Genomic DNA, 19,424 nt, shown 5'->3' on the forward strand with positions numbered 1-19,424 from the left:
AAGTTTTTAAGAATAGACTGGACAGCCCTTTGTCTGAAATGGTATAGGGTTTCCTGCCTGAGCAGGGGGTTGGACTAGATGACCTCCAAGGTCCCTTCCCACTTTATTATTGTTGTTGTTGTTGTTATTATTATTATTGGGGCAAAAACATCCTTTCTAAAACAGTTGCTTGGATAAGCAGGAAGCTGCTGTCCCATCATTAAGACAAGACAAATCTACGAAACGGGACGCAGCTATCCAAATATCCAGGGATTACCGGCATCGAAAAAAAAAGGAAAATGTGTTGGAAGAAAACGAGATTATGCTCCTATTTTTGCATCGTAGCCAGTACACAGCCGCACAAACGCGGTGCCAATTTCACAGTTACAAATAACATCTTGGGGAAATCATATAGCCGCGGCATCAGCCTTTCAGTTAAGTCCCAGATCAAATAGACTTTGCGAGCAAAACCCAATTTTCTGGGTCATTTTTTTTTTCCTGTGCTATAATTCGGTGTTTTTTCAACTTTGGCAACTTTCAGGCATGTGGACTTCAACTCCCAGAATTCCCCAGCCAATTTACACACAGTCCTCAACCGCTCAAACTTACAACGGCACTGGGAAAATAAAAGTGACTTAATGACCATTTTTCACAGTTAATGACCTCTGGTCCCGTGATCAAAATTCACGCGATTCATATTAATGACATGTCTCAGGGATCACGCGATTCCTCTTTGGCGACCTTCTGAACAAGCAAAGTCCATGGGGAAGCCGGATTTACTAACCGTGTTACTAACATCACAATGGCAGGAATTCATTTAACAACGGTGGCGAGCAATGTCGTAAAATGGGGCCAAACTCACTGAACAGCTAACTCGCTTCGCAGCAGAAACTTTGGGCTCAGCTGTGGCCATAAGTCACGGATTTCCTGCATTAAGGAATCTCAGTCTACGGAAGAATGAAGGCAGTTTTGCAGTTCGACCCGTCGAGGCGTATTTCTTAAAAAGTCACGGCATTGATAAATGCCCTTTTGACCAAATTCAACCCCTGCTTTACCCAGAAATCCAAATTAAACCTAGTGAGAGATTCATGTGAATATATTCAGCCAAAAGGGGGGGGGGGAGGAATTCCAGTTTGTCTAGTGCAGGGATAGGCAACCTTGGCTCTTTTATGACTCGTGGACTTCAACTCCCAGAATTCCTGTGCCAGCCACGCTGAGGGGAAAGGGAGAAGTTTCCAAGCTGAGCCATGCTGGCTCAGGAATTCTGGGAGTTGAAGTCCACGAGTCATGAAAGAGCCAAGATAGCCTACCCCTGGTCTAGGAGGCTCACCGCTTAGGGCAGGAGGACTTAGGCCAGGGGTAGGCAAAACCTCGGCTCTTTTGTGACTGGTGGACTTCAACTCCCAGAATTCCTGAGCCAGCCTGGCTCAGCTTGGAAGCCTCTCCCTTTCCCCTCAACATGGCTGGCTCAGGAATACTGGGAGTTGAAGTCCACGAGTCATAAAAGAGCCAGGGTTGCCTACCCCTGATCTAGGAGGCTCACCACTTCGAACAGGAGGACTTAAGACAGAGGTAGGCAACCTTGGCTCTTTTATGACTCGTGGACCAACTCCCAGAATTCCTGAGCCAGCCATGGTGAGGGGAAAGGGAGAGATTTCCAAGCTGAGCCATGCTGGCTGAGGAATTCTGGGAGTTGAAGTCCACCAGTCATAAAAGAGCCAAGGTTGCCTGCCCTAGGCCTAGGCTGCTTTATGACTTGTGGACTTCAACTCCCAGAATTCCTGAGCCAGCATGGGGGAACTAGGGCCTCCTCATGACTCGTGGACATCAACTCCCAGAATTCCTGAGCCAGCATGGCTCAGCATGGAAACCTCTCCCTTTCCCCTCAGCATGGCTGGCTCATGAATTCTGGGAGTTGAAGTCCACCAGTCACAAAAGAGCCAAGGTTGCCTATCCCTGGCCTAGGGCAACTGGTCCCACTGAAAGGCTGCCCAGATTGTTAGAAAGTTTTTTTTTCCAGCTGCCATCTGGGAACTTGTCTCTTATAACTTGAGTTCTAATTAGATATTAGGGCTAATAAATCAGTAGCAGAAACGATTAGCCTCAGCTAAAAAGGCAGAGGAAAGCCACGCCCTGTGTTAATCACGAAGCAGGCCAATCTTTTGTCCATCTGCTTACAGGCGGTTTTTCCCTTTTTTTCGTTGCCCGGTTCTAGAATTTAGGAAGTAGGGATGGATTATACTATGGACAGAGCCCGGCTTTCAATCTTGACAGGTTCAGTCTCTGTCACTCAAGCACACTCACCCCTATATCGTGTATTAGCCTCTCTCTCAAGCCTGATGGGAGGATTAATAATGCAAGAAAAGACTGATAACCCTCACTGACCTTTGGTGGCTCAAGCAAAGGATAATTCTGGGGAAAAAAAAAAAGAACTCAGAGGCTGAAAAAAACAGCAAGCACCAGGGCCCATTTCTAGCCCACCCCTCCCCTTTCCAGCATTTGCCTCAAGGACACAGGCCAAGAACTCTTTAATGTAACACACCGCAATAGAAAAAAAAAACTTCAGAGTTTCTAAAGGGTGAAAGAGAGGATGCAGACATGGACGGTTGGTCGTTTAACAGACCCATGTTTGAGGGAAAGGCAGAAGAAAAGAGGAAAAGAAAAAAGAGGAAGGGAAGTTGGGAGAGGGGAGGGGAAGCGGGGAGGAATGGAGAAAGAATGGGGGAAAGAGAGGAGAGGGGAAGGTAGGGTAGGGTAGGGTAGGGTAGGAGAGGAGAGGAGAGGAGAGGAGAGGAGGAAGGAGAATGTGGGAAGAGAGGAGAGGACAGAGGAAAGGAGGGATGAGAAGAGAAGACAAAGGGAGGAGGAAAGGAGAAGAGAGGAGAAGAGAAGACAAAGGGAGGGGAGAGGAGAGGAGAAGAGGGAGAGGAGAGGAGAGGAGAGGAAGAGAAGAGAAGAGAAGAGGAAGGGAGGGGAGAGGAGAACAGGAGAGGAAGAGAAGACAAAGGGAGGGAGAGAGGAGAGGAGGGAGAGGAGAGGAGAGGAAGAGAAGAGAAGAGAAGAAAAGAGAAAGGGAGGGAGAGAGGAGAGGAGAGGAGAAGGTGAGGGGGAGAAGAGAGAGAAGAGAAGAGGAGAGGAGAGGAGAAGGGGAGAGGAGAGGAGAAGAGGAGAGGAGAGGAGAAGAGGAGAGGAGAGGAAGAGAAGACAAAGGGAGGGAGAAAGGAGAGGAGAGGAGAGGAGAAGAGAAGAGAAGAGGAGAGGAGAGGAGAGGAGAGGAGAGGAGAAGAGAAGAGAGGAGAAGAGAAGGTGAGGGGGAGAAGAGAAGACAAGTGAAGAGGAGAGGAGAGGAGAGGAGCAATACAAAGCCGTGAGTCACTTCCCAAAAGGTTAAGGAAAATCTCTCCACTACATGATGACTGAATCTAATCAGCAACAGTAAATGCCCCAAAGTCCTTCATCCGGCGGTGGAGATTTCAAGGCAGCCCCTCAAGGTCCTTCTGCCTCTCTCTGCCTCTGCTTCTGACCTGTAGCAGGGCTTAATTGTGTTTGAGTTAGCCTGGACCGTGCTTTATTTCAAACCTTGTCTAATTGATCTCTGTCTCCGCACACAGAGCTGCACCTTGTCCATCAATCCTTGAAATGGACCGCTCTCCTCGGAAGGGACCAGACTGCCCTCACTCCCCTCTTAGAGATACTAAATGGATCTGAAGAGTTCACAAGGGGGAGGAGGAAGAGTCCCAAGAGAAATGTGGGCACTTCTCTGCAGAAACGCCAGCAGCTTCCCTTTCCTCCCACACCCCAACACATTCAGCCCTCTCTGGGTCTAGCAGCCATCCCTCTGCGTCCCTCCTCCAGGGTCGGAAGTTGATTCAGATTCAGTTCACACATTGTGTGTTTTGCACAGATGTGCATCCATTACGGTTGCAAGTCGAGGACTGCCTGCATTTCGAGGGAAATCCAAGGGTAAATAAAGTGTGTTATTCTGACTGCGCGCAGAGTGCATTCTTTATTCTCGCTGCGGTAACTGAAGCCGGAAGGCACATATCTGATCGGTGAGCACAGATTCCAGGTAAGCTACAGCCTCAATTAGCTTTTCAGAAATTAATTTGCCCACCAGCCCAGGGAAAGACATTACCATATCTGTCTTATGCATGCCTACAACCAAACACACACAACATGGGTTTCACCCCAGGTGTAGTGTTTGGCACCTATCACTGAACTTGGAGAAAAGAAGGAAGAGCTCCATTCGTATGGCGTTAATTCAACGTTTTCCTAGACCAGGGGTGGGCAGCCTTGGCTCTTTTATGACTGATGGACTTCAACTCCCAGAATTCCTGAGCCAGACACGCTGAGGGGAAAGGGAGAGGTTTCCAAGCTGAGCCATGCTGGCTCAGGAATTCTGGGAGTTGAAGTCTACCAGTCATAAAAGAGCCAAGGTTGCCTACCCCTGGTCTAGGAGGCTCACCACTTAGAACAGGAGGACTTAGGACAGGGGTAGCAACCTTGGCTCTTTTATGACTCATGGAAGAGCCAAGGTTGCCTACCCCTGACCTAACTCCTCCTGTCCTAAGTAGTGAGCCTCCTAGACCAGGGGTAGGCAACCTTGGCTCTTTTATGATTCGTGGACTTCAACTCCCAGAATTCCTGAGCCAGCATGGGGGAACTATGGTCTCTTCAAGACTGGTGGACTTCAACTCCCAGAATTCCTGAGCCAGCCTGGCTCAGCTTGGAAACCTCTCCCTTTCCCCTCATCATGGCCGGCTCAGAAATTCTGGGAGTTGAAGTCCACCAGTCATAAAAGAGCCAAGGTTGCCTACCCCTGGCCTAGCCTGCATCGTAGGCGGTGCTGGTCTTGAATGTAAAGCCAATCTTGCCCCGGGGAAAAAAATCTCCCGCCTTGAATTTCACCTGCTTAATTTTGTTGCGAGAAGTGGTGATACGTTCCGTGATGCTCTGGTAGGTGGAGATGGCAGTCATAAGTTCGTTGTAGTGCTGAACAATCAACTCGTCCAGATTACGGTCACATTTCTCGTACGCCTCCTCCAGACGAGCCTTCTCGTGTTCTCTGTCCTCCACATTGTCACTGGTGGACAATGTCCTGAAAAAGAAGAGAGAAAGAGCCTTTTATTTCTATTTATTGGATTTATTAAATTGTTATGCCACCCATCTTTACGCCATAAAAAGGACGTGATAGCAGTGATTCCAGGGAGAGGGGAGTCCACTTATTTTCCAAAGCACCAGAAGGCAGGACAAGAAACAGTGAATGAAACTCATTGAGCAGAGAAGCAACGTGGAATTAAGGAGAAACTTCCTAACAGTCAGGACAATTAATCAGTGGAATTAATCAGCTTCCCTCCAGAAGTTGTGAGTGGTCCAACACTGGAGGTTTTTAAGAAGAGACTGGACAACCACTTGTCTGAAATGGTATAGGGTTTCCTGCCTTAGCAGGGGGTTGGACTAGAAGACCTCCAAGGTCCCTTCCAGCTCTATTCTGATTCTGATTCATCTCCTCTACAAGGTGATTCTGGGCAGCTTCACCCAATAGGTCTAGTGGACTTCAACTCCCAGAATTCCTCAGCCAGCATGGACCATATAAGCCAGGGGTCTTCAAACCTGGCCCTTTGATGACTTGTGGACTTCAACTCCCAGAATTCCTCAGCCAGCATGGACCATATAAGCCAGGGGTCTTCAAACTTGGCCCGTTTATGACCCGTGCACTTCAACTCCCAGAATTCCTCAGCCAGCATGTCTGGCTGAGGAATTCTGGGAGTTGAAGTCCACATGTCACAAAAGGGCCAAGTTTGAAGACCCCTGTGCTAAAGGAATGGTTGTTAAGTTCACAACTACTTGCATCTTTTCCTTCCTTCCTTCCTTCCTTCCTTCCTTCCTTCCTTCCTTCCTTCCTTCCTTCCTTCCTTCCTTCCTTCCTCTTTCTCTTTCTTTCTTTCCTTCCTTCCTTTCTTTTTTTCTTTCCCATGCACTTTCTCATCAACTTTGCCTGTCCCCAGCACGCTATGAGAAAGGATTACACCGTTTGTGAGTAATCAGAGAGAGTAGTAAGACAGCCCTGCCTATCACCTCCCCTGACTTGCCATAATAATCCATGAGTAGAAGCAAAAGTGGTTTTGTCTATTTCCTTCTCAGGTTCTGCTCTAACAGTTTTGAGCAGTCAGTCAAGCAACCTGAAGGGAAAATCACAAGGTTAAGGTAGCTTTCAAAACCTGTACAATTTGGCTTTCATTTCTAGACTGGTTAAAACCACTGATGCTCTATCTAGCTAAGACTTGGGTTCACTGGAGATGGAGTAGAAAGGGGCAACCAGCTACAGTCAAATTACAAGGGTGTTTTCTTTTCTTTTGTGTTTGTCAGTTTGTGGGTGTGGGTGTTTTTAGCGGCCACAGCAGCAACGACACTGGCACGACGGGATAAATGGGAAAGGGCCTAACAGAGTTACGACAGGCTGACCAAACAGGAAGGATATGAGCAGCAGTGTTAGTGCACTAGATAAATCAATTACTTCGTGATCTGTCCGTTTGCATCAAAACTGGGCTTTCCAAACATAAAGAATAAGGGTGACGGAAGGTCAGCGCTATTTAGTAAGACAAGCCAACCTGAAAAACTCAGCTGCACGAAACTCATCTTCCCATGTAATCATGACTTGTTTCAATCCGATAGCTTTATACGATCTACAGGGTCACGATCAATCAACAGGCCGATGAAGAACATTCAAAATGGCAATCACAATAGCCCCTTAATCTGTGTGTGAAACGTTATCTAATAAGGAGAATAGGCTGTGCCCTCAGAAGCCACAGTTGATCTAGAATGCAGCAAGTTCAGCTGGTTATGATCCATCATCATTTGTTTTTCATTCTGCCCTCATGATTGTTACAGATAACTCAAGGGAGAGAATACATTTAAGGTTCCTCCCTCCAACTATTTTCCCCACAACAACAGATTTGTGACGTGTGCTGAGGGTGTGTGAGTGGCTCAAGGTCACCAGGTCAGCTCTCGGGCCCAAGGTGGGAGTAGAATTCCTCCTCTCCCGGTGATTGGCCCGAAGTCATGCAGTTGGCTTTCATCCATAAGGCAGGATTAGAATTCACCGTCTCCTGGTGATTGGCCAAAAGTCACCCAGCCAGCTCTGATGTCTTGAATAGAAGAGAAGAGAAGAGAAGAGAATGTAGAAGAGAAGAAGAGAAGAGAAGAGAATAGAGAATAGAATAGAATGGAGAATAGAATAGAATAGAATAGAATAGAATAGAATAGAATAGAATAGAATGGAATGGAATGGAATGGAATGGAAGGGAAGGGAAGGGAAGGGAAGGGAAGAGAATGTAGAAGAGAAGAGAAGAGAAGAGAGAATAGAATAGAATGGAGAATAGAATAGAATAGAATAGAATAGAATAGAATAGAATAGAATAGAATAGAATAGAATAGAGAATGCAAATAGAATGGAATGGAATGGAATAGAATAGAATAGAATAGAATAGAATAGAATAGAATAGAATAGAATAGAATAGAATAGGAGCTGGAAGGGACTTTGGAGGTCTTCTAGTCCAGCCCCCTGCTCAAGCAGGAGGTCCTATACCATCTCAGTCAGATAATTGTCCAGTCTCTTTTTAACATTTCACTAATTTCAATATTATCCCTATCATGCTCACTTGAGATTCTCGGTGGCAAGGAAACGCCAAGTAGTATAACTCTGTTACTCCCTGCAAAACGTGCCCCTTTATGGGGGTGGAGGGAATCTACCAATCTCAAAATTTATATTTTTTTAAATAGGCCTAGGAAAAGCCTGCTCACATCCATCTAAATTAGGCAGATCCAAATATAATAACTCTTCACTTTAAGGCCAAGAAAAAAAAGTTTAATATTCTCATTTTTTGCTGACACTGCAGAAACATCCTTGAAGGGCATCTCAACACGCATTCCATTAAAACGTTTGTGAGGAAAATCAAGAAAATATTTGCAAAGGAAGGGAGAAGGGGGGAAAAAAACGTATTCTAAGGAGAAAACCCTTTTGCTCCGAAGCTATTGAAACGGATACAGCAAACAAAAGACAAGATAATCCATTAATATTTAATTGCCCGTGTGTACACAGTAATAAGCTGGAAATCACATTTTTATTATGCTCGGTGAAACTTCTCCGCAGTTAATATCTGTGGCTGGTCCAAAAACTGCACTTTATCAAGGACAAAGCACGATACGTTTTTCCAGCAGACGTGTCTGTTGTCATGGTTCCGAAAGACAAAACTCTTCAAAGAACTTTGAGGCATTGTTTACGTTAAAAAGAATCTTTAATCAAGCAGCATAGCTTCGGTACGGATATATTGTTGTTAGTTGCGAAGTTGTCTCCGACCCATCACGACCCCGTGGACAACATTCCTCCAGGCCTCCCTGTCCTCTACCATCTTCTGGAGTCCATTGAAGCTCAAGCCTGCTGCTTCAGGGACTCCATCCAGCCACCTCCTTCTCTGTCGTCCCCTTCTTCTCTTGCCCTCCATCTTTCCCAGCATCAGGCTCTTCTCCAGTGAGTCCTTCCTTCTCATTAGGTGGCCAAAGGACTTGAGTTTCCACTTCAGGATCTGGCCTTCTAAAGAGCAGTCGGGGTTGATCTCCTCCAGGACTGACCGGTTGGATTGCCTTGCAGTCCAGGGGACTTGCAGGAGTCTTCTCTAGCGCCATAGTTCAAAGGCCTCCATTCTTTGGCGCTCGGCCTTTCTTATGGTAGTACGTACACAGTGGAAGCCAGAATCTGAATTCCCCTCCCCTAAACACATAGTATCAAAGCACAATTCCCTCCTCCAATTAACTGTCATAAATCACATTCTCCAATTAGTTTGAAATGCAAACCTTCCCTCCAGTTCTATAACCCGCCATTCCTTGTTGTTGTTGTTAATTGAGAAGTCGTGTCCGACCCATTGCGACCCCATGGACAACATTCCTCCAGGTCTTCCTGTCCTCTACCATCTTCTGGAGTCCATTTAAATTCACACCTACTGCTTCAGTGACTCCATCCAGCCATCTCATTCTCTGTCGTCCCCTTCTTCTATTGCCCTCAATCTTTCCCAGCATTAGGCTCTTCTCCAGTGAGTCCTTCCTTCTCATTAGGTGGCCAAAGTACTTGAGTTTCAACTTCAGGATCTGGCCTTCTAAAGAGCAGTCGGGGTTGATCTCTTCTAGGACTGACCGGTTTGAACGCCTTGCAGTCCAAGGGACTCGCAGGAGTCTTCTCCAGCACCATAGTTCAAAGGCCTCAATTCTTTTGCGCTCAGCCTTTCTTATGGTCCAACTTTCACAGCCATACATTGCAACTGGGAAAACCATGGCCTGGACTATACGCACTTTTGTTGGCAGGGTGATGTCTCTGCTTTTTAGAATGCTGTCTAGATTTGCCATAGCTTTCCTCCCCAGGAGCAAGCGTCTTTTAATTTCTTGGCTGCAGTCCCCATCTGAGGTGATCTTTGAGCCCAGAAAAATAAAATCTGTCACTACCTCCATTTCTTCCCCATCTATTTGCCAGGAATTGAGAGGGCCGGATGCCATGATTTTGGTTTTCTTAATGTTGAGTTTCAAGCCAACTTTTGCACTCTCCTTCTTCACCCGCATCAAGAGGCTCTTTAGTTCCTCTTCACTTTCTGCCATTAGAGTGGTATCATCTGCATATCTTAGGTTGTTGATATTTCTCCCGGCAATCTTAATTCCAACTTTTGATTCATCTAGCCCTGCCTTTCTCATGATGTGCTCTGCATATAAGTTAAATAGGCAGGGCGACAGTATACAGCCTTGCCGGACTCCTTTTCCAATTTTGAACCAATCAGTGGTTCCGTGTTCGGTTCTCACTGTTGCTTCTTGACCCGCATATAGGTTTCTCAAGAGACAAATGAGATGGTCTGGTACTCCCATCTCTTTAAGAACTTGCCACAATTTGTTGTGATCCACACAATCAAAGGCTTTTGCATAGTCAATGAAGCAGAAGTAGATGTTTTTCTGGAACTCCCTAGCTTTCTCCATGATCCAGCGTATGTTGGCAATTTGATCTCTAGTTCCTCTGCCTCTTCGAAATCCTGCCTGTACTTCTGGTAGTTCTCGATCCACATACTGCTGGAGTCTAGCTTGTAGGATTTTAAGCATAACTTTACTAGCATGTGAAATGAGTGCAATGGTGCGATAGTTTGAACATTCTTTGGCATTGCCTTTCTTTGGAATTGGAATGTAAACTGACCTTTTCCAATCCTGTGGCCACTGTTGAGTTTTCCAAATTTGCTGGCAAATTGAGTGTAGCACTTTTACTGCATCTTCTTTTAAGATTTTGAATAGCTCAGCTGGAATACTGTCACCTCCACTAGCTTTGTTGTTGCTCAGATTTTCTAAGGCCCATTTCACTTCACATTCTAGGATGTCTGGTTCGAGGTCAATGACCATCTCATTGTGGTTATCTGGGATGTTAAGCTCATTCTTGTATAGTTCTTCTGTGTAGTTTTGCCATCTCTTCTTAATCTCTTCTGCCTCTGTTAGGTCTCTGCCATTTTGGTCCTTTATCATGCCCATCTTTGCATGAAACGTTCCCTTCATATCTCCAATTTTCTTGAAGAGATCTCTGGTCCTCCCTATTCTGTTGTTTTCTTCTATTTCTTTGCACTGTTCATTTAAGAAGGCATTCTTATCTCTTCTAGCTACTCTCTGGAATTCTGCATTCAATTGGGTGTATCTTTCTCTTTCTCCTTTGCCTTTCGCTTCCCTTCTTTCCTCAGCTATTTGCAAAGCTTCCTCAGACAGCCATTTTGCTTTCTTGCATTTCTTTTTCTTTGGGATGGTTTTAGTTGCTACCTCTTGTACAATGTTGCGAACTTCCATCCATAGTTCTTCAGGCACTCTGTCTATCAGATCCAGTTCCTTAAATCTATTTGTCACCTCTACTGTATATTCATCAGGAATATGATTTAGTTCATACCTGAGTGGCCTAGTGCTTTTCCCTACTTTTTTCAATTTAAGCCTAAATTTTGCAACGAGAAGCTCATGATCTGAGCCACAGTCAGCTCCTGGTCTTGTTTTTACTGACTGTATAGAGCTTCTCCATCTTTGGCTGCAGAGTACATAGTCAATCTGATTTCTATGTTGACCGTCTGGTGATGTCCATGTGTAGAGCCGTCTCTTGGGTTGTTGGAAAAGAGTGTTTGTTATGACCATCGTATTCTCTTGACAAAATTCTATTAGCCTGTGCCCTGCTTCATTTTGTTCTCCAAGGCCAAACTTGCCTGTTATTCCGGTTATCTTTTGGCTTCCTACCTTAGCATTCCAGTCCCCCATGATGATAAGGACATCATTTTTTGGTGTTAATTCTATAAGGTGCTGTAGGGCTTCATAGAACCGGTCAATTTCATCCTCTTCAGCACCAGTGGTTGGGGCATAGATTTGGACTACTGTGATATTGAATGGTTTGCCTTGGATTCGAATTGAGATCATTCTGTCATTTTGGGGATTGTATCCCAGTATTGCTTTTCCTATTCTTTTATTGACTATGAAGGCTACTCCATTTCTTCTGAGGGATTCTTGCCCACAGTAGTATACCTGATGGTCATCTGAGTTAAATTCACCCATTCCTGTCCATTTTAGTTCGCTGATTCCTAAGATGTCGATGTTCATTCTTGTCATCTCTTTTTTGACTACGTCTAGCTTGCCTTGATTCATGGATCTTACATTCCAGGTTCCTATGGAGAAAAAATCTTTACAGCATCGGACTTTCCTTTCACCACCAGATATATCCACAGCTGAGCGTCCTTTCGGCTTTGGCCCAGTCGCTTCATTCTTTCTGGCGCTACTAGTACTAGCCCTCTGCTCTTCCCCAGTAGCATATTGGACACCTTCCGACCTGAGGGGCTCATCTTCCAGCGTCATATCTTTTTTCCTTTTAGTACTGTCCATGGGGTTTTCATGGCAAAGATACTGGAGTGGTTTGCCATTTCCTTCTCCAGTGGATCACATTTTGTCAGAACTCTCTGCTATGACCTGTCCGTCTTGGGTGGCCCTGCACACGGCATAGCTTATAGCTTCATTGAGTTACGCAAGCCCCTTCACCACGACAAGGCAGTAATCCATAAAGGGGCGCCATTCCTTATCGCCTCTTATTTCAAACAACCTTGAAGAATACTCTACTGCCAATGTTGTTATGTCTAACTAATCCCCATGCACATTCTTCCCCCTCCCTCCCCCATCATCATCCAATTCTAACTCTAAAAGTAACACACAGGTTGAAGAGAAAATGGCTGCATCTTCATATATTGTCAAAGCGAGAACATCCGATGCTAGCAGCGTGGACATCTGTCTTATCCATACTAAAACGTTCTCCAAGAGAGAGCAGAAGCAGATTAGCCCTTCTTCCAAAGCAGAGCAAAATGCAGCGTAGACTTACTGACCAGTCCAATATTGGCCAGCGCAAGTATCCCATAATGATACCCATTAGAAATGATATTTCGGGGGGGGGGGAGATATATTTGTGAATCCTCTAATGCAGGGAGTCTCCAGACTTGGCAACCTTCAGACGTGTGCATTTCAACACCCGCTGCTGGCTGAGGAATTCTGGGAGTTGAAGTCCACCCATCTAAAGGATGCCAAGTTTGGCGACTCCCTGCTCTTAATGTCTGAATTCAAAAGTCACCCTCAATCATCCAAGCAGAGCTTCAAGGAGGCTTTCAACGTGACAGGTGGGTGTATAATTAAAGTCAATGCCCAAGCACTACAGAGCACCAAGATTTGGACGCTCATCCATGCGAGCCAACAGTTTAAGACATCAATAACAGAGGATATTTGTCTCTCTGGGTTGAACTGTGGGGTCTGAGCTTGGTTGTTTTCACCAAGTTGTAACAATCAAGCTCAGAAAGTACCAAGGACCCCGCAGTTATGACGTTTTTGCTCAGATTAAGAAACTGAGGCTTAATTGAGGGGTCCTTGGTGCTTTCTGAGCTTTTTGCAGATGTTTCATTACCCAACTAGATAACATCATCAGTGTTAGAAGGGAGTGGGGTTTGCAGAGGGGAGGAGGAGGAGAAGGAGGAGGAACTGTGGGAACCTTAGTGCTCTCTGAGCTTGGTGGTTTTCTTGCAGACATTTCATCACCTATCTAGGTAACATCATCAGTACTAGAAGGGAGTGGGGTTTGAAGAGAGGAGGAGGAGGAGGAGGAGGAGGAGGAGGAGGAGGAGGAGGAGGAGGAGGAGGAGGAGGAGGAGGAGGAGGAGGAGGATGATTTTTATTTTGCTTGGTAGTTGAATGGTAGTTGGCCTCCGCCATTCTCCTACATCTCTCTATTGATGCAGGCAAAGCATCTAAAAGAATTTTACTGAGAATTACTTGTTGGCTGCCTTAACAGGAAAGGATCCATTTACACTGCCTTCTGAATATTGCTTTCACTTTGATGAATGGGTTAAAGCAAGAGACAAAAACCTCTGATCAATTGACGGCCTGATTCATAATAACGGAGAGAAATAAAGCTGAATTAGGAATTTGCTGGGAAAAATCCACAGAAACTCTACCCGGCTCTGTTGTGTGGTGTGGTGTAGCAGATCCAATCATTACTGGGTTTGTCTGTAACATTAGGCAATCAGTCAGAAAACGGGATGACTCTCTGCTCTCTTCAAGCTACTACTCTTAAAATGCAAACAGAATGGGAATTGATATCTTCAGGTTACAAGCATGAATATTTATTTTCTGAATGCTGCTTTTCCAGAGTACACAATGAACTCCATCATATATACCAGCTATTTCATAGCTTGGTGTAAAAGGAAAAGATGAAGTCCCCATATCATGTTAACCAGGGCTCGTTTAAACATGATTTATGAATTAATCTACAAATGGAAGGGCTTACATATTGCATTAAACCATCAATTGCTATTCACAACTTACAGCTATTGCATTCATATACCACCCTTCTCCACAAGGCACTCCTGGAGACTGAGATTTAAGAAGACGCTGTAGGGAGAGACATTTGTCGGGAACAAACGCTGATTCCTTGGAGTTTTGTGTGTGTGTTGTTGCTGATCTCTTGTTCTGTGACTTCTGCTAGGAAACCCGGAAACTCGGACCATTGGACTGGCTGACAACGTTGCTTGGATGTTCAAAGCTCTCAGACTGTATTTTAGCTTCGCTTCTGAAACTGTTCAGGCAAGCGTGTATTCACACAGACTCCTTAGGTTTATGATGTATGTGTCATTCTTTCTTATCTCCGTGGCCTTGAGTAAATTCCTCCCCTAATCAGACTGTATGTGAAACTACTTGCAGCCAGAGGCAGCTGAAGGTGTGTGTGTGTGTCTTCCTTTGTTTGGAGGCTGTCCAGAAACGTGGGAGCCTTTGGGGAAAATTTGGAGCAATTAAAGGGCGGCTTGAATTGCCAGCTGACTGCATTGCCTCGGTGCTGTGCCCTGGGTCATTACAGCCACGGACCAGTCCATGGCCCAGGTGTTAGGGACCCCCAATGAAAAGCACCCAGAATCATTGAGAGTCGGGAGTTTTAAAAATCTATGTCAATAAAATAACGACTAATAAAAATTATGAGGACGCCTAAGAGAAAGTTCAACCCAGCCACCCCACCCTGCTTTCCTTTTCCACCGCTAATGATACATTTAGGGAAATTCTGGGTCCTTGTCTCCAATGTAACAATTTGTAACCCGGCCGCTTTCAATTTCATAGACCTGCTCTTATGTATTCCTGCTTCTTGCCTTGGTTTATTTCAGTAATCGGCAGGCAATGTGGTGCGCTAATGACAGTTAAGCCACAATTTAAATGCACGGTCAGAACAAAATTGCAGGGGCCGCTCTCAATTCTATAGCGACCACCGGACTTTATTCTGCCTTTTGCATGCCAAATAAAGAGCATTTTTTCCGCTAAAAGCTGAATCGAACCAAGTAAGTAACTATCAATATTTCAGAAGCATTTTACTGTTATTTGGGGGAGGAGAGAAATGGCAAAATGGTAAGGTAGCTTTCCCAGTCATTTGCAGAGCAGAGAGCTTGCAAAAAAAAATAATAATAATGTTGCAATTGCTTAGCTCATTACTGTGTCAGTTCCTCAGATCTTATGGAACCTTCTTGTGCAATCTTTTTCTCCTCCTCCTCCTTCTCCTCCTCTTCTTCTTCTTCTCCTTCTCCTCTTCCTATTCCTCCTCCTCCCCCTCCTCCTCTTCCTCCTCCTCTTCTCCTCCTCCTCTTCTCCTCTTCTTCTTCTTCTCCTTCTCCTCCTCCTCCTTTTCCTCCTCCTTCCTCTTCCTCTTCCTCCTTCCCCCTCCCCCTCCTCCTCTTCTTCTTCTTCTTCCTCCTCCTCTTCTTCTTCTTCTCCTCCTCTTCTTCTTCTTCTGGATTTCTATTCGACCTTTATTTTCTACAACTCAAAGCAGTATATATAATACTCCATCCTCTTCTTTTCTCCAGAATAATAACTTTTTGAATTGGATAGGGCTGAGAGAGCACAACAGGCTTCAAATATACCCAGTCAGCTTCCACACCTTCAAATATACCCAGTCATCTTCCACACCACAGAATTATCACTCAACCCCCAAGTTTCTAGACCAACATCTTTCTTTTCAGTATTTATTTTATTAATACATTTTTCACATTCCTGAATGTTCTCAGATGCTTAGCAACTGACTCATATTTACAATGGTTGCAGTGGCTTGGGGTCACGTGATCCCCTAACCCAGGGGTAGGCAACCTTGGCTCTTTTATGACTCGTGGACTTCAACTCCCAGAATTCCTGAGCCAGGAATTCTGGGAGTTGAAGTCCACGAGTCATAAAAGAGCCAAGGTTGCCTACCCCTGCCCTAATCCTAACCCTACCCCTAACCCCAAAATCAATGGGGAAAGCCAGATTTACTTAACAACTGTGTGAATAACTTAACAACTACAGTGGTTCACTTAACTGGGTAAAATCGCAAAATGGGGCAAAAGTCACTTAACTGTTTTGCTTAGCAACGGAAATGGGAGGCTCAATTTTGGTCGTACGTCGAGAACCGCCTGAGTAAACTCTTGCTGTGTCATCCGTCATCTGTAAGTACAAGAGAACCAACTGCAGGGAAGAAGCCTTCAAACAGGCAGCATGGATCGCCGGAATGGGTTTTCTGTGGGTTTCTTTAATTATTAGATTAAAAAACAGGGGATGAAGACGGAAAGGCTACTTGAGTCGTGCAGCAAATTAATATTTTAACTCCACACAGAGAATGGAGAATTGGTGATAAAATAAAAAAAAATCCTTGAGCTACAAAGCAGCAGAGATCTATTTAAAGTTCCCAGCAGAGACATAATTATTCAGCCGAACATTCCCTTTGTCTTTGAGAGTTTAATTTCCACCCGATTCAGCATCATCTATCAGAATCTGATATCTTTTGGAAGGTATTTATTTGTTTGTGGGGACCGTGGTGCTCTCTGAGCTTGGTGGTTTTATGACTCAAGTAGGTAACATCATCAGTGCTAGAAGGGAGGGGGGTTGCAGGGAGGAGGAGGAGGAGGAGGAGGAGGAGGAGGAGGAGGAGGAGGAGGAGGAGGAGGAGGAGGAGGAGGAGGAAAAGGACTGTGGGATTTCTGGTGATCTCTGAGCTTGTTTTCTTGAGGACATTTCATCACTAACTAGCTAACATTATCAGTGCTAGAAGGGAGAGGGTTTGCAGAGAAGAGGAGGAGGAGGAGGACGACGACGACTATGGGGTCCCTGGTGCTCTCTGAGTTTGGCTGTTTGCTTGCAGACGTTTCATGACCCAATTAGGTAACATCATCAGTGCTGGAAGGGAAGTGGGGTTTGTGGAGAGGAGGGGGAGGAGGAGGAAAAAGACTGTGGGGTCCTTGGTGGTCTCTGAGCTGGGTTGTTTTCTTGCAGACGTTTCATGACCCAACTAGGTAATATCATCAGTGCTAGAAGGGAGTGAGGAGGAGGACGAAGAGAATTGTGGGGTCCCTGGTGCTCTCTGAGCTTGGCTGTTTGCTTGCAGACATTTCATGACCCAATTAGGTAACAGCATCAGTGCTGGAAGGGAGTGGGTTTTGCAGACATTTCATGACCCAATTAGGTAACAGCATCAGTGCTGGAAGGGAGTGGGTTTTGCTTCTAGCACTCCCTTCTACCCCTAATGACATTACATATTCTCTTCTGTGATACTTACTTGTTTATTTAAAATATCTTTATGACCATCCATTTTTATGTATGAAAGATTTGAAATCCCAGGCCTCCCATTGGGTTTTCTGTGGAGTCACGGATTGGGTTCCTTTGCTTTGCCTGTCACCCATGAAAGAGAACTCTCTTTGAAATGGTGCATTTTTCTACAATTGCCACTCAGGACTACAAAAAAAATGGCATCTCTAGAGGAAAGGTGACATTTGGAAGCCCGGGTGAGCATTTTTCTCATCCTCTGCACACCCGCACTTCAGGAAGCAGAAATCTTATTTCAAGAAGATAATCGAAATGCTATTTTTAAGAACAAGTCCCCCAAGAAATTACCTAAAGCTTCTGGCAGTACTTAACCTCAAAATACATATTTTATAATATATTCTAAAATCCCACCGAAGCCATTTCAAATGATTGAGGAGGAAGGGGGGGGGAAATAAGCTAGAAGATGCACGAGGTAAAGGAAAAAAAACATCACTTAGTGGTTTAACCAAAATACACAACACATTGTTTCACTTGGGTTTTGGGGTTTTGTTTTGTTTTTCCATTTCACTGAGTATACTTATTTAAAAGAGACATGAAAAGGATGCATTAAAAAAAAAAAAAGCAAGCATGCTTGAAAAGGCTGCAGAGGAAATTATCTAACAGAACAAAGACAAACACTTTGGAGAATCAACACGTAGGGCCTGACGGACCGTAAGAATTGCCTGTATCAGTAGCAGGAAGCAAAGTGACTAGAGCAGTGGTTCTCAACCTTTTTAATGCCGCGACCCCCCCCCAACCGGTCGTAAGTCGAGAACTACTCAACTGGTGCAGCACCGTTTGCCGAATGGGGCTTTTGGCGGGCTCAGCAGGGCAGAGACAGCCTGGACAATTCCGATTGGCTTCTGAAAGCCAATAGAATTAGACTCTATTCAAGAGAGTCTATTCTATTGGCTTTCAAAAGCCAATAGAATAAAAGGGAGTAGCACAGCTAAGGAAAAGGGGGGGGAAATGGCAGACTGCGTTGTTTGGCGACCCCCGTGAAATGGTCGTTCGACCCCAAATGGGGTCCCGACCCACAGGTGGAGAACCACTGGACTAGAGGCAACTGAAAGCAAGTCCTTGGTGAACCTTGTGGAGCACCTTCAAGTCCTCAGATAGGAGAAGGTGCAGTCAACACGGATCACACTGCCAGAAGGAAAAGCCAATAATGCATCCTATATTTCTATTATAATAATAATAATAGTAGTAAAGTTGGAAGGGACCTTGGAGGTCATCTAGTCCAACCCCGTGCTCGGGCAGGAAACCCTACACCATTTCGGACAAATGGCTGTTCAGTCTCTTCTTAAAAACTTCCAGTGTTGGAGCATTTACTGCTTCTGGAGGCAGGTTTTTCCACTGATTAATTGTTCTCACTGTCAGGAAGTTTCTCCTTAGTTCTAGGTTGCTTCTCTCCTTGATTAGTTTCCACCCGTTGCTTCTTGTCCTGCCTTCAGGTGCTTTGGAAAAATAGCTTAATTCCCTCTTCTTTATGGCAGCCCCTGAGATATTGGAACACTGCTATCATGTCCCCCCTTGTCCTTCTCTTCGTTAAACTAGACATACCCAATTCTCGCAACCGTTCCTTATATGTTTTAGCCTCCAGTCCCCTAATCATGGAATTATGGAACTGCCCCGTGGCATATATAACTAGTTACAACTCAATTCAGTGGGAACAACTTTCAATTTAATGTAAATACTACTTCAGCATCTGTATAGGTTTGTTGGGTTTTTTTTAGTCAATTTCCTTACTTCCTTTCTGCAAAGGTGAACTTTCCAAAAGAAACAGCACAACAAAGCATAATTTGTGACATTCAAAGTGCCTCTCAGTGACAGAATGCGGGGCCACAGTCTCGAGAACAATTTCATTAAGTGGCAAGCAAAGTTTATTTTTCCCCATTTAATAAGGCTCCTGAAGTTTTCAAAGGCAACCTTTTTTGTCCGAAGCATATTTACGCGAGACAAAAAAATCAGCTGCGTTCATTGGGGCTCACTCCAAAACAAGTGTGTGTAACGGCGCTGCTCTCTTAATTGAACAGAAAAATCAGAGGAGCTACACTCGCTAATTTAAAGTTTTTGACAAGTTCTCTCCAAGCGATAGCATTTGCTAAATGCCAGCTACCTTGTTGCAGGATGCCAAAAGTACTCCATCCAGGTATGGACAAAACAAAAGGTTAGAGAATTAGCAGAAAGGGGGGAGGGAATCAACAGAAGTACATAAACTTTACCCCAACAGAGTCTAAAACACAGAACAGGAAGTCTACCCATCATGGTCATAA

General features: G+C 44.9%; 1 protein-coding gene across 4 annotated transcripts in view; it reads right to left on the reverse strand.

Annotated features, from left to right (window-relative positions):
- The window catches only part of EXOC4 (exocyst complex component 4), a 281,528-nt gene that overhangs the window by 245,969 nt on the left and 16,135 nt on the right, over positions 1-19,424 (reverse strand). For 3 of the 4 annotated variants that reach the window (XM_039324739.1, XM_039324738.1, XM_039324737.1), the window contains exon 2: positions 4,888-5,077. In XM_039324739.1, the coding sequence (XP_039180673.1) occupies positions 4,888-5,077 (190 nt within the window). Of the gene's footprint in view, positions 1-4,887; positions 5,078-15,926; positions 16,015-19,424 lie in introns of all 4 variants that reach the window. The other variant, XM_039324740.1, reaches the window with a different exon arrangement.

Source organism: Crotalus tigris, unplaced genomic scaffold (genome assembly GCF_016545835.1).
Source record: "Crotalus tigris isolate CLP2741 ecotype Arizona unplaced genomic scaffold, ASM1654583v1 scf7180000024308.805542, whole genome shotgun sequence".
In the NCBI taxonomy this organism is placed as follows: domain Eukaryota; kingdom Metazoa; phylum Chordata; class Lepidosauria; order Squamata; family Viperidae; genus Crotalus; species Crotalus tigris.